Genomic DNA, 16,260 nt, shown 5'->3' on the forward strand with positions numbered 1-16,260 from the left:
GGCCTCGACCCATAGGCCTTAGATGCATCAAATGGGCCGCCTCATATGGGCCTTATATAAATCAAGTGGGCCGCATCAATGGGCCTTGTGCACATTGCAATGGGCCATAACCCATGGGCCTTGAATACAGCATAATGGGCCTTATAACATGGGCCTTATATTCATATCAAGGTGGGCCTTACGTATATCAGATGGGCCACACCAATTGAGCCCCATAAGTACATCAAATGGGCTACATTACATGGGCCTTACATTCATAATAAGGTGGGGTCCACTTGAACTATATATCTGTCTTATTTTTAGCCTCAAGCCCTAAAACAGCTTTCAAAATGGTTAGACAGATTGGATGCAACACATGTATCATGGTGGGGGTCCACATGAAGGCCCACCATGATGTGTATATTATATATAATGTAATATATAATATATACAATATAATATATACAATATAATATAATATATATACACACACACACACACAAACACACAGCGTAGTCCATACGTGGGGTGGGTCCCACCATCCAGGGTGGACGGTGCGGATAGAACACATAAGGCAAGGTGGGTTTCACCGTCCACGGCCAGTGGACGGTGAGAATGAAACTCATACATCACTGTGGGTCGCATGTGGGGCCCTCCATAGCATTTACTTTACATCCAAGCCATTGATAAGGTTGTGCGGGCCCAGACGAATAGGAAAAACAAATTTCATCTTGATCCAAAACTCCTGTGGACCCAAAAATGGATTTCAAGGGCAGACGTTCAATCCCACTGTTTCTCATGATGTGGGCCACCTGAGTTTCAGATCGGGCCAATTTTTGGAGGGGGCCCACTTCAAGCAGGGGCCCACCCAATGAACGGATTGGATGACAAATATACACCATGGTGGGGCCCACGGCTGGGACCGTGGGTCCTTACCAAATCCTGCGCCTCTGACAGCAGCAACGTCTGCTACATGTAAATCGTTTTTTTTTTTTTTGGAAACCAAGTTTTTCTGCGGTTTTTCATGTATAGGACCCGCATCAACTGAATCCAGCCCATCCATTGCTCTCTAAGGCTCAAGACCGTCCCAACGAGTCCAATATCTGATGTTTTTCGGCGCATAAAAATGACAGGGGGACTTTCAACGGTAGAAATCGTTGTTTTGCATGCTATAGCCCACCCAAAGATCGGATGGATTTCATTTTTCAGCTCAACGCCTAAAATGATTTGGTAAATAAGATGGATGGCATGGATTGAACTCATACATCAATGTGGAGCCTACACAAGTGGACCACCTCAAAATCATGTGAACCAAGCTAATATTTGTGTTTTTCCCAAACCACATCCAGAGACGCTGGACTCTTTTTCTTTTTCTTTTTCTTTTTTTTTTTGGTTTGGGCAGACAAATAAAGTTAAGGTGGGCCACCACATGGCTACACATATAAAGTGGGCCCCCACTTATGCATCACTTCGATAAAATACATGCCTCATCGTGGGGTCCATCCGGGTGGGCCATACGGCCACATCATCATACACAAAAATAACTAAATAAAAAGAGAGGGAGAGAGAGAAATGGAGTGGGACGCGTGTGATGGAGGGCTCTGCCACTATGAGCCCTCCCTTGCAAGAAATTATACATCAAGTGGGTCCCAATACATGTGGGCCCACCAAATCAAGGATTCAACGGTGGAGATCCTTTCCCCACCAAATGCAAGGTCTAGATGACCCTATCCATACATGGAAAATAAACATCATAATGGGGTCCATGGAGAATGGCCCTATCATGGAATGATCATGAGGATCAAAGTGGTCCATCGGCCACATCAAGGGTCCAAAGTGAAATCCACACCATCAATCGGTAGGCCTCACTTGGCCCATCATCAAAACATGAAAATCTATCCTAATAAGCACCCACCGTCGATCTTCTTGGTCCTTTGGAAAGTCGATCTCCTTGTGCTTCACTTTGATGGAGGAAGATGAGAAGTGGATGGCTTAGATGAAGGATCTTTGGGATAGGAAGTGGGCCACCAAATCACATTTTTCTCTCCATGAGAAGGCTTGGACGTGGGATTTTCCTTGCTTGGAAAAAGTGATGAGAAATGGGAGAGAGTGAGAGAGAGTTGTAAGGAGAGAGGGAGTAGCTTAGGTAGGCCATGATTACTTGTAAGAGAGGGTGGCTAGCAATAAATGCTCGTAAGAAGGCTAGGGGGTGGGGTGGCTATAGCTAGGGTAGGGTGGCTATAGCTAAGGTAGGGTGGCTAAGGCTAGAGTAGGGTGGCTATAGCTAGGGTAGGGTGGGTATAGCTAGGGTGATGTCATCCATCACCCTCATGATTACCTAGAGATTGGTGCCACATGGGATGAGTGGGTCCCACAATATGCGGTCCACGGCCATTAAAATGCACGGTCCACACCTTATGATCTAAGTGTCTGGTTAGCGCACAAGACGCGGCGTTGGAACCGCGGCGACGGTGCGATCGTAATGGTACGAGTCTCGGGTTAAGCTGACTCAAATTTACAGGATATGACCTAGGATCATGCGCAAACGTCGATTATAGGCCGCAGGTCACTGGAATTCGACGGAAAGGATCGCGACAGTCGACGGAACAATACGGACTAGGATATTGGTCTTACAGTATCATTAACAGTTATTAGTAGGCCTCTCCAAGGTATGGGGGTGCTCCACATTCAAGCAAACGTGATCGTGCATGGTGGACACACACGGTTGGTTGGCTATCAGTCCATAGTGTGGCCTATTCGCAAGTAGTGAAAATGACGATTCGGTTATAATCATTATAAACAATTGGTTCTTAAGTTAAAAGAATAATTGAGTCACTTTGGTTTATTAATTAAGATCCGACCTCTAGTGTCTCGACTTTGGGTAGATCTTTATTTAATTGTGGTTGCCTTGATTATTCGATAATAGATTGGCTAGACTTGGGCCATATGTGAACAAATCACGGGGTTAAACTCGATGTTTAAGTAATCGGTCGGATTCGTTGGCTTTTTACAGTTAATTAATCTTATTTGTATGGTTCTTTATCAGTATCACCCGTGTATATACTCATTTCAAGCATCAAAGGTCAGTAAATAATGGCATAGGCTAATTATTTTTAAAAAAATTTAAAGATTTTTAGCAATCCAAAATTGTGAAAATTAAAAACGTTACACCTATGATGTGGTCCACCTTAGATTTGGATATGTGCACTTTTTGGGACTACGTATTAAATGTTATGTAAAAATGGATGTACGGCGTGGTTATATAACACATTCTTCAAGGTGGGCCCACGGTGATTGTAACACGCACCCACCTGGGTAGCATCTGCTCAGCTTCCCTGCTTTCACATAAGTGCAAAACTTACTTTGCTTTGTTTATTTTCAACTGTACTTTTTTACTCATTTAAGAACATGGTTTTATGACCTGTGATTAAGAAGTTACTGACTGTGTTGGCATTCTAACCGTTGGATTTTAGCCTCTTCTCAACCGTTACTTACTGGGCTCTCCTTAGATGGAATGCCTCAGAAAACACTAGATTAAATACTTCAACCTTTTCATTACATATGGGACATGGTTTTTGTTTTTTTTAAAAAATAAAAATAAAAATTTAACACACGCACACACCACCACACACTCACACCCATGGGTGCTCGAACCCTTGACAAACTCCCAAGAGTCTACCACCGGAGCAAGAGCAAGGCCCGAACATAAGGGACATGTTTCCTTTCATGTTCAAAGAACCATCTAAAATACCCATGCACTGTAATAATATAAATGGATAGCTTTTATTAGTTGACTATCCACCGTACACAGTGAGATTCATCTTATAAACGGCTCGGATCATTGGAAAGATGATCAAGATTCAAAGGCGGGTGTATTGTAGCCCTACCATACTCATTTAGGCACACATGCCAATATAGCTTACGTGTACAAAATCCGACCGTTCCATAGGTGGGCCACGTTATTTGGATCTTCTGGCTTAAAACTTTGACCGTTTTACTCAAGGTGGGCCACAAAACATAAAGAAGGCCGAAGGAATTTCTTCTGGCCATCTATTTCTTTGGACAATTATAGTCCACCTGAGGAATGCTGCTTGATTATTAAGCTAGAAGATCTACACATTGTGGCCCACCTAATGGAATACCCTAATGTTGCACGTGTGAGGGTTGGTGAACAAGACTCCACATGCGTATGGGCATAGCGAAATCTAGGGAGGTAAGTCGAATCGAGTGTACGACAAGTGTAGCACGTGTCACGCTTTGGGCTGCCGGTTTGGGTACCACCCCACTAGGACTTCGCTGGATACGGAAGGTCCTGTTAAGAGATCTGTGGGGCCACCGTGATACATGTGTTATATCTAATCCGTACATCCACTTTGAAAGATTATTTTATAACATTAGCCCTAAAAATAAGCAGATCGAATAATTAATTGAACCACAACAAAGGAAACAGTGGGGATTCAATGCCTACCGTTGAAAATCTCTCAGGGACCACCAAAGTTTCAGATCAAGCTTATACTTATATTTTCCCTTCATCCAAGTCTACGTGCCATTATGAACAGATTGGAAGGAAACTAAAAACAACGGTGGTCCCTAGGAAGGTTTCAACGGTGGACGTCTTTGTCACCGCTGCTTCCTACGGTGTAGCCAACTCAAACATACGATTTCCCTAATTTTCGAATTCATTCACTAAAATGATCTTTCAAAATGGATGGACGGCTTGGATAAAACGCATATATCACGGTTGGCCCATAGAGCCCCTGACAGGGCATTCCACCGTACAACTGGTGGGGTTAGTAAACAACCATGCAACGCACCTTCCACCATCCAATTTTAAAAAAATATATAAAAATTCATACCAATCGGATATACATCCATTTTAATACCATGAAATTGACGGTGAAAAAATGGTGAACGTTTTTTGTGGGTTGTCCAATTTTGAAAGAAAATCATACCAATCGGATATTATATATAAATCGATTTTAATGCAATGAAATTGACGGTGAAAAAATGGTGAACGTTTTCAGCACTCCAGGATGTGACAGATAAGATGTTCAGACAGTGTAGTCTTCAAATTGTGCGTTATCGAAAGTGGGGGCGACAAGATGGACGGCACCGTTCGATCATCTCCCCTACCACAGCCACTGACAGAGGTAGGTTGTACGCAGTTTAGATGCAGACCGTTTCACTGAATCATTTCCCGTACAAGCTCACTCTCATAGTACAAATCTCGTTCATCACAATTTCTGGGGATATTTTCAGATTTTTACTTTTTACTCGCAATAATATCGGGGAATTCCTGCTTAAAATAAAATATCAAAATATTTATTATAAATTGATAAATGATTTTGAAATTTAAAATATTGGGTACAAAGTGAATTTAGTTAAATTTCTGGACATTAGCGTTTGTTGGCAGTAAGAAAATGGCATTTTCGTTATATTCTCAACATTCAGGGTTAAATCCGCTACTAGGGCGCCTTATTAGGTGAGAGAGAGAAGCTCATTACACAAAGAAACGTTGATAGTGAAAAAACGCGTTGTTGCTGATCAGCCGCGCCACCTGCGTACGTTAGAAGAGAACCCTACTGTAAACGAAAGAAAAATCAGCTCTCGGATTTGCTTTTCTATCAGAGAATTAGGGTGCGCAAGTTAGCAAAACGATGGCAGGAATGCTACCCGGAGTGGAGGTGGCCCGAAAGAGAAGGATCCACCATCACCATCTCGACGACAACACGCGCGAGCCTTGTTTTCTGCGTTCACGTATCGCACCGTCGACAACGACGGCCATGGACGAAACTGCCCTCAAAGCCCGTACAAGGCTGGAAGAAAAGCTCCGAGGCGTTGGTTACAGGTCCATCCTCTCTGTCCCATCTCTTAATCGTAGCCTTTTATATTGATTATGATCCGACGGTTCCGATCATTCGAGGCTGACCGATATCCGAAGGAACGGTGCATGCGCTATGCAGCCGGTAAGGCACTCGGAAGGTGGTGGGTGCACACACCAGTTCTTTGGGCAGTGATTGGTGCTCTGTGGGCCCCACCATGATGTATGTGTTTCATCCAAGCCGTCCATCCATGCAATGAGTCCAAAATGAATGGACAGTGTGGATAAAACATATACATCAAGGTGGGGCCATAGAGCACCGAACACTAGCCATTGGCGGGTGGTAGGGTCACTAGCCAATCCGTGTGCCACGTGGAGACGATAAGGAAGATTTCTCCACAGAACACGACACGTGGCGCGGTGATGTATTGATCCGTTCCAACTCTGTAACTCTCGTGCGAGTTGCTTGTAACCCTGTTACTTTAGATCTGTGGGGCCCACCGTAATATCCGTATGAAATCTAGTTCGTTCATCAGTTTTGTAGGGTGATATCAGGACGTGATCTCAAAAATGAGTTGAATCCAAAACTTAAATCAGCCACGCCATGGGAAACAGTGGGGATGGAAATACTGACCGTTGAAATATTCCTAAGCCCCACCTTGACCTATATATGCCATCCAATCCGTTCATAAGGGGATTTCCACCAAGATGTATGGAATAAACAAATATCATTCCGATCCGAAACCTCTATACGTCCAGTAAGGATTTGATGGTGATCGTTCAATCCCCACATTAGTTTTGGATCTGCTTCGTTTTTCCTCTTCCATGGAGAAACTGATGGACGGTATGGATTTAACACAAACATCTCAGTGGGGCCTACAGAGCTTTGGGGTACATGCTCTCCTCGTAGCCGGGCTTACACGCAACTCGCTTCCCTTGCATGCCTTTGTTTTTTTTCGCCTACGGAAAAAGATTGTTGGACAAAATTGGTTTGTCCGTACAAGGAGAGCACGTAAACGAGCGACAGCTGTTGAGATTAGTTTGGACGGAAGCGGAATCGGTACTAGCTCAGTACGTTGCAGCACATTGAGTAAACTCTGTGGGGCCCACTGCGGATGCATGTCGTATCCATGCCGTCCATCCGTTTTCTCAGATCATTTTTGGATTTGAGCCCGAAATTGAAGTATAACACCTCGATTGAAACACATCATCAGAAAGTGAGTGAGGATAATGACGTCTTCACCGTTGAAATTTTCCTAGGGCCCATAGTGATATCTATATGTCATCCAACCTGCTCATTAGGTCACAAACGCGTGAATGATGGGAAAAAAACAAATATCAACTTCATATAAAACTTGTGGACCCTAAGAAGTTTTCAACCGTAGGTATTCAATTCCCACTATTTCCTGTGGTGTGGTCCACTTGAGCTTTGAATATGTTTCAATTTTGGGCCCATTTCCTAAAATGAGCCGGTAAAACAGATGGACGGCATGGATAAAATATCCACTCCGTTTATCCATTTTTCCAGCTCATTTAGGATTACGGATAGTCGAAGAGGTGTTCAAATCAAGTGTGTTTGTTGCAACCGCTTCTCTTTCTTCAGGAAAGCTGTCGTCTCCCTTCTCTCAAAAAATTATATGAAGGTTGGAATTGACTATCTATCACACATGTTCATATGTTCCATGTTTTTTAAAATCCAAACCGTTTATCAAATTCATCATTACAGAAATCCCGTTCCACTGAAAGTTCAAGCGAATTGGATACCTGAATGGGCCACATTCTTACCAAGCGGGCAATAACCATAAGCTTAAATCCAGCCGTTGGTATACTTCTGACCAGGAGAAAATCCATTATCAATGACACCCAAACACGCCCTTAGCTTACAACTTGCATTTCGTATTACACTTATCATGTATGTCAGCTCTACTACTAGCATACTGACCTTGCATTGCTATCTTAATGGCAGATGCAGTAAAAACCAGCCTAGCAGAGATGGAGAGTCGGACCATGCAGCCGATGCAAGCAAAGCTGGTGTGGGCGTGGTGAGAATGGAAATGGCGTTTCATGTGGACAGAGAGAATTCAGAGAAAGTGATGTGTGCTGTTTGCCTGGATGAGATCCGGGCCAGACAGATGGTGATAAGCCTACCATGTTCCCACACCTACCACTCTCATTGCCTTCTACCATGGCTCAATGTTCATTCACATTGCCCTTACTGTAGGACCAATGTTCAATCTTGATATTTCCTTAATGTGCTGGTCCATTTCTTTTGATGGGTTGATTTTATTAGTCGACCATTGAGGTTTCATGGCACCCTCTTTGACTGTACCCTTATTCTATTATATTTTCAATACATATCTTTTTTTTGTACCTATAATTTTATTAATTATAAAGTAGTTTATTTTTTCTAAACAAACAAGCTAAAATATAGGGCAACTACTTTATAAGTCATGTTGTGTAGTACCAATCTATTTGGGAGAGAGAAATCTGGTGTATCTTATTAGCTTGAGCAACTGGAAATGACATGGACTAATGAAACCCAACGGCATTGGAATTTCTTGTGCCTTCATCACAAACGACCTACACTCAATTATAATTTATAAGGAACTTATATATCAATTAGGTTCGGGTTAGGTCGGCAACCCTTAGACCTCAACTGGAGACCGACCCAAGTTTTATTGAGTTAGTATTTGTATAGCCCAATCTTGACACCAAACCCAATACATCCTGCCACCCAAGTCAAGTTCAACGCTAGTGCCACCAAGCTTTAGAACTATGATTGACTAGCCTTATTTTTACGTAATCCCAAATGGTAGTGGATTCAGTCGGACAGAGAACACGGAGCCCCCGTTAATGTATTTGTTGCACATCAAAGTCGTGGATCCATTTTACCATATCGTAAGTAGATCCAAATCTCAAGTGGATCACACCACAGGAAACAATGTTGATTGACCATTAAAAACTTCTTGTGAGCCACAAAAGTTTTTAACCAAGATTATAAAAAAAAAAATTCATTCATCTAGGTTTGTATGACCATACCAACAGATTGGATTGAAACATAAGCCTTATGATGGCCCTACAAAGTTTTTAATGGTGGACGTTTAGTCACCACTGTTTTCAGTAGTGTGGCCGATTGAGATTTGAGTCTACCTATTTCTCAAAATCATGACACAAAATGATCTCGAATAATGGATGGACGGCGTGGATATACAAAAAATTACGTCAAGGTGGGCCCCACAATGGCTACCTGACCGAACATAGCCTTAACCATGACCTGACCAAATCCGCTCCCGCGTAGAAAAGGACACGGATTAGCTATTGACAGGTTGAGTGGCCACACTTGTTACTAAAGTGACATCATCACCAAGTTTTGTGGGTCGAACCATGTTGTATGTCTTGTATCCACACCGTCTATTTATTTGTAGGCATGAGGCAAAAAATGAGTCAGATCTAAAGCTCGAATGAACCGACCACATAAAACAATGGATAGAATGAGTCAAATCCAACACAGAAATTTGTGTTTTTCCTTAGGTCCTGTTTGATTTTTCATATAAGAGATAATTACCTAGTAAATGGGCAATAATTACTTACCCAGGTAAGGCGTGGACAGCCAAACTTTTCAGCGCTAGAACAAAAGATGACTGCCAAATGAATGTAGGGCCCACTGTGATGTACATGCCGTATCCACACCGTTCATCATATATGTCAGCCTCATTTAGGGTGTGAACCCAAAAATGAGGCAGATCCAAAGCTCCTGTGGACCACACCACAAGAAATAGTGGAATTTGGATGCCTACCATATAAAAATTTGTGTGGCCCTCAAAAGTTTTTGATGAAGCTTATATTTGTGTTTACCCCTAATCAATGTTTTTATGACTTCATGAACAAATTAGATGACAAATAAACATTAACGTGGGCTGGATGAACAAAATAACTTTTAATGGTGGACGTTAAAAGCCATTGTTTCCTATGGTATGGGCCACTTGTGCATTGCATCTGTCTCAATTTTGAACTTATGCCCTAAAATCTACAGATAAAAATAGATGGACGATGTGGATATGTCATGCACATCACAGTGGGGTCCACAAATTTAAGTCAACTTTTTTGGACTAATTTTCGATTGAAAAATACACTTGAAATTTCAAACAAAGTAAAAAGGTAATAATGATCTTTTTCCTGATATTTCCATCGTCCACGAAAAACCAAGCATCCCCTTATGTCATAACCGTGTGAACTTATGAATAGGTTATATCTCAAATAAACATCATACCGGGCTCTTATGAATGTTTCGAGGTGGGTGTCACTCTCTCTATCTTTTTTGGTGGGTCCACTCCAGCTTTGGATCTAGTTCATTCTTTGGTTCATGTCCTAAAATGATATCTACAAGGGCATGTTTGGCCGGTCGGATTAAGAGGGATTAGGATGGATTTTAAGGTAATGATGGTGGTGTCAGTGGATTGGTTTAAGATCCATGGATTGCTATATCCTGGGAGAAGTTCACCGAGTTTCTTTGGCACGCCCGGCATATCCCGGAATTTTACCTTCCAATCCGTCCAACCAAATACACCCCAGGCACGATTGAATAAGATTATAAGGGATCAATTTTAAGGTAATGATGGTTGGTTTAAGATTCAGGGGTTTGCTATATCCAGGACAAGTTCATCGGGTCTGATTGGCTCATTTGGTATATCCCAGGATTTTACCATCCCGTCCCTCCTAATCCATGGGATCCGTCCGGCCTAACACGCCCAAGATGGATGTACTGTGTGGATGCAACACACACATAAGGCTAAGTCCCACACAACTTGGTGACGTCACTTCAATAGCCTGCCTCGATATTCAGGACGAGGAATCCTACTACCGTCCGGGCAAGTCTCTGTAGGGCCCACCGTGATGTAAGTATTCTATCCACACCGTTCGCCGCTTGTCTCAGGTCATATTAAGATGAGTCAGGTACATATCTCCAGTAGACCACATCAAAGGAAGTTACACTGATAATGACACCCACCGTTGAAACTTTTCTAATGGCCAACGTGATGTTTTTTTACCATCCAACCTTCTAATAAGGTCGTGTAGACAACCTATTAATAAGATCGTGTAGACGCGGATTAAGTGAAAATACAAATATCAGCTGGATATAAAACTTCTCCGGCTTTCAAGAAGTTTTTAATGGTGGACGTTAAATCCCCACTTCGTAGTCCTCCTAAGTCCTGTACCTAACTCATTTTTCATTCTTATCTTACAATGATATGATAAAAGCGTTGAACGGAGGGGATAAAGCACTTAAATCATGGTGGGCCCACAGAGTCCGCGTCCCGATATTCAACCCCTAACTAGCTAATCCACGTCAGCAAAACTGAACGCGGATTCCGTACGCGTTCGAACCGCGTTCGAAAATTCCACTCATCCGTCATATTCAAAGAGAAATAGTCTGATACTCCAGCGTAGTGTACTATATGATACACAGGCACTTAGAAATTACCGAGGAAATGCATACTTAGCGCACAATTAATTTAATCTAAACCGTACAAATTATAAGTAAAATTTTAGATAAATGGTGAAGTGAAAGTTAATTTTATCATTAAATTCTGATCATTTATTGGACGGTTAAAATGAAAAATATCCAATGGTATTTATTTCAAAAAACAAGTGTCCACGGATCAGATGATTGTGATTTCTCACCAATTTTTGTACCGAAATTTTATTTATAAAAATCTGTCCCACAATTAAGTCGGTTTAATTTGAGGTGATATATGCCACGTGTACTACTTTTAAGTCCCTGCGTATCAAGCGTTATACTCGGTCAGAATATAAAATAACTACCATTTGCGTCCTAAAATTAAACAAAGTGGTGATTGGCTGAATATGGTATGGGATTTGCGCGAGTAAGATTTCAAAGAGACCATCGGCGACACTATCTACGTGCTAGATCAGACAGAGATCCAGACCATTCTGCAGGTGGTCCACTTCAAACGCTCTGAATGGAACATTAAACTGGTGGACGTATCATGGTCATATCCGATGACAAGTGGAACTTAAAGATACGGGAGGAATATCTACACTGGAGCCATACGAATGAGTGGACCGGATCTCTCATATTTATGAACTTAATACCCTGTGCTGCGAAGGGTGACATTGATCTATACTCACGCGAATCGCTTGAAAGTTTATCGTTACCTCGTGCCCTCGCAGGTCGCAAGCACCAGGAAGTTACTCACATGATGGTAGGTCGGGTAAAGGAAGCTTCCAACGGTGTTCGCGTTTTTCAGTTACGAAATAACCTCTGCTTTCTGAATTAACTACGAAACTACCACTGAATCGGCTTTTCTCTTCAACGGCTTTTCGGGAACAACACAGGGCGTGGATATTCTGCCAAGCCTTTCGCAGTGAGTTCCTCCGCAAGGATTCTGGGTGGGCCCACTGAGATGTTCGTGAGAAATACAACTCGTTCATCCCTTTATTTATTTTTATTTTTTTTAGCTCATTTTAGTACATGTGATAAAAAAGTAAGGTGGATCAAAAATTCAATTGGACCACATGAGAGGAAATAGTGGGAATTCAATGACCACTGTTGAAATATTTATATAGCCACAAAAGTTTTATATTGGCCTAAGTTTCTGGTATTTTCATTTCATCCCAATGAAAATGACCTTATAAACAATTTGGATGGCATATAAACATCAAGGTAGAGCCTAGGAAAGTTTCAACATTAGGAATTCCTTTCCGCACTGTTTCATCTTGTACAGAACAGTTTAGCTTTAGATACTCATTTTTTGTTTCATGTCATAAGATCGAGCTCGAGAAATGGATGAACAGTTTAGATTTCTTATGAACAGTACAGTAGATCCCACCTTGCATCCCAATGCAGGAATCGGCGTCCGAACAAAGCGTGTGTTACCCCAACGGAAGCGGATTGGGTGGTGTACCACAAACCACCGATACGGCTGATGTGTTGACATCACCAAGTCATGTAGGTCCCATCATGAGATATGTGTTATATCCAAACCTTCCATCCATTTGAAGAGCTTGTTGCAAGGCATGGGCCAAAAAATAAAGCATATTCAAATATCAAGTGGACCACACCGCAAAACATAGTGGGGGTTGAATGTATACCATAGAAATCATTTTGAGGGTTATAGAAGTTTTGGATCAATATAATATTTGTTTTACCTCTTCATCTAGGTATGTGTGACCTTATGAATAGATTAGATGAGAAATAAACATTATTGTGGGCCCTACAAATGTTTTAACAGTGAGAATCATTGTTCCCACTACTATTTGTAGTGTGGTCCACTTGAGGTTTGGATATGACCCATTTTTGGGCTCATGATCTAAAATGATTACGCCAAATGGATGAACGGGGTTGATATAATAAATACATCATTGTGTGGCCCATGTAACTTTGATCTCCTTTGAACCGTTCGTACAACTCAGATCTCGAGGAGTTTCAATGCTCGTCTTTGTACGACACATACCCACACTAGCTATTGGTGGTGTGTGGTACACCAGCCAATCCGCTTCCTACCCTAACTATATGGGGGCCCACCTTGATGAATGAGTTGTGCATCTATGTCGTCCATCTATTTTTCAAGTATATCCAATTCTCAAGTGGACCATACCACCGAAAGTTCTGGTGATTGACCATTAAAAATTTATCATGGGAAATAAAAGTTTTGTATCGTGGGAGGCTCGTCACCCTAGTATAGGTTGACAGCACAGATATAATGTCCTATACCACCATGTCCGATTCTTGAAACTTAGGAATCGTATCATTAATGATTATCAGTAAACCTTTCCAGCGTATGGGGGTGCTCCAGATTCAAGCAAACATGATCATGCATAGTGGACACACACAGTTGATCGGCTATTAGTCTAGTTCGGTTGACTCGGGAGAACCTCACCGAAACCGACATTGGATGCAAGCATCCCGTGTAGTCCGACTACTGTCGATTGCCCGCGTTCAGCCTGGGTCAATCGGATTAGTCCGGGACGGCCGACTCAATTATGCCTGCCCTCGTAAATTTATGGTTTGTTGGCAAATCCAATTAACCAAATAGCCGCAATTAATCAATATACTAATAAATTAATTATCACAATTACATAAAATTGTATAAACAACAAATCAAAAAAAATTTATTTTGTTTGGGCATTTATTGATGTAGAGCGGGTCGCGGACAATTACATGGCCAAGATGGATCAGAAAAGGCCCGGTCGACGACAGAAGTGATCCAGACCATCGAACCTTAAATCGGGCGTATCTTGCAATCCGGAATGAGTTATCTGACGTAAAATATATGATTTTGGGGTAGAACGAGCTACTGAAGCCAACCAACCCCGCTATGCCGGGTTGCGCAGCCCGAAATTACGAAAAACCCCTGGATTGACGGTCGTTTCCCTGTTTTAATTTCATTTTTACTATAAATAGTAAGTTTTAGTTTGATTATAACTCTTCATCCGTCGGGCTTTAGGAGTTGCGCCCAACGTGAAAAGAGCTTAGAATAATTAGGAGAACGGTTTGGTGAAGCCAAATAGGACACTTACTATTTTTGGCCGAAAACCTTGCGCACTAGTAGACATCACGACCGTCTATAAATAGTAAGTTTACTACTTATAGTAAGTCGCGGATTCTAAGAGTTTGAGTTGTAGTTTGATTCTAATTTCTTTCTCATTGCTTAGTACCCCTATTTAAAGGGTTGTGAACTCGTTTTTATTCATCAATTAATCAATTTCGAATTTATTAGAATTTATTTCTATTTTCTGCTTTCTTTCCTCGTGGATTCGAGAAGTCTCTGTGAGGAGTCCAGAGAAGCTCCGTGGATTCGGAGTAGTTATCCTCATCACGTTCATCCCTGCGTCAATTATCGAACATGCAAGTGAATAATAAGAAGCATGAGCAATAAATCTACCAATTTCAACTTATTATAGCATCCAATCGAACATATAAGCTTCATTACACATTGATAGAAATTCATGGAAAGTAAACGGGATATACGAGTATATACAGGTTAGCATGCATTCATTCATTCATATCATAAATCATTAATCATGACATGAGGTTTGTTGAATTCCTAGTACTGCTTCTAGGATTTGAGTTCATAAATCAACTTGTCAGTACCCTGCACTAGCTTGGTTAGCTCGTAATGGCAAATGCAATCGACCATCAAGGCCCAACTCAAAAAATTACTTGTTAGTTCCCTTTGATTGTCACCGGGGCAATTTCAACGATGCGGCGTGGCCACGGCTACACCACGAGCTACCGAGGATGGGGCAAATGCTCCAATCTACCCCTTTCTATACTTTCTCCCATCTCTTTATCTCTATCTCCCCTCTTTTTGCAAGTGAAAATTCATATGGGAGTGAGAAAGAGAGAGAGAGAGATAAATTTTTAGGTCTTTATAGTCTCAGATTTTGTGTCCAAATGGCCTTTTTTCCATTATACTTTCTCATAGTGGGTTGGTTTTGGCCCACAAGCCCCTTCGGGGGCCCGCTGATTCATTTACGTTAAGGGCAGGTACCCCACTATGGGATCTATGTTTCATCACAATCGGGCGGCAATTGGATGCTTCGATTGGACGTAGGGGCCCTATTTTCGATTAACAATCATTGATAATCGATCATGGCCGTAGCTATACAGATATGAGTAGGAAAATATCCTTGACTCGTACTTCAAGTTTAGTCTAATCCAATGGTCGAAAAGTCACAACTTCATGAAAAGAGTAGGGCCTATTTCACTTATGTTTCAAATTCATACTTAGGAGAGAATTGCGTGTTTCAAGCACTCGGCCTGTGGCCTAAGTTGAGCAATTTTGAGCAATTTCTTGATTCGTCATTTGCGATGGATGTCAAGCTCATTGAGACGAACGTCTTTCTATGACCTCGAATTTAGTGGCCCACTAATGAGCGGTGAATATAGCGTGTTCGAATAATCGGTGCATTTCTAAAAAATTAAGGACGTTACACCTATGGTGTGATTTGCCTAAGATTTGGATCCGTGCAATTTTTGACATGTAAAAATTGATAGACGGGGTGGATATATAACACATTCACCAAGGTAGGCAACATCTTCTCAGCTACCCTGCTTTCATATAACTGCAAAACTTAAATCGAGTCATCCCAAAGCACATATTTATTTTGTTCTTTGTTTCTTTTCCCAATGAGACCTTATGATTATGTCTTGGTATGCATTTAGTACCAAGCCAGCCCATTAAAACCAAAAACAACCTGACACTGTGCTTTGTTTGTTTTTAACTTTGCTTTTTTACTCATTTAATATCGGGGTTTTATGACTCATGGGATTATGACTTGTAATAAGATGCATAGGCATTCTAACCGTTGGATTTTAGTCTTTTCTCAACGGTTACGCACTGGGCTCTCCTTAGAAGGAATGCCTCATAAATATTTCAACCCTTTCACAACAGATCAAGGGATATGTTTCCATTCATGTTCAAATAACTATCAAA

General features: G+C 41.6%; 1 protein-coding gene across 1 annotated transcript; it reads left to right on the forward strand.

The window, feature by feature from the left end:
* Positions 1-5,553: 5,553 nt before the first annotated feature.
* LOC131249396 (E3 ubiquitin-protein ligase SIRP1-like) lies at positions 5,554-8,153 on the forward strand. Its single transcript, XM_058250152.1, has 2 exons — positions 5,554-5,827; positions 7,767-8,153. The coding sequence occupies exons 1-2, from the start codon at positions 5,637-5,639 to the stop codon at positions 8,038-8,040; spliced, it is 465 nt and encodes a 154-aa protein (XP_058106135.1). The 5' UTR covers positions 5,554-5,636; the 3' UTR covers positions 8,041-8,153.
* The last annotated feature ends 8,107 nt before the right edge of the window (positions 8,154-16,260 follow it).

The sequence above is a fragment of the Magnolia sinica genome, chromosome 6, assembly GCF_029962835.1.
Source record: "Magnolia sinica isolate HGM2019 chromosome 6, MsV1, whole genome shotgun sequence".
NCBI classification, from domain to species: Eukaryota; Viridiplantae; Streptophyta; class Magnoliopsida; order Magnoliales; family Magnoliaceae; genus Magnolia; species Magnolia sinica.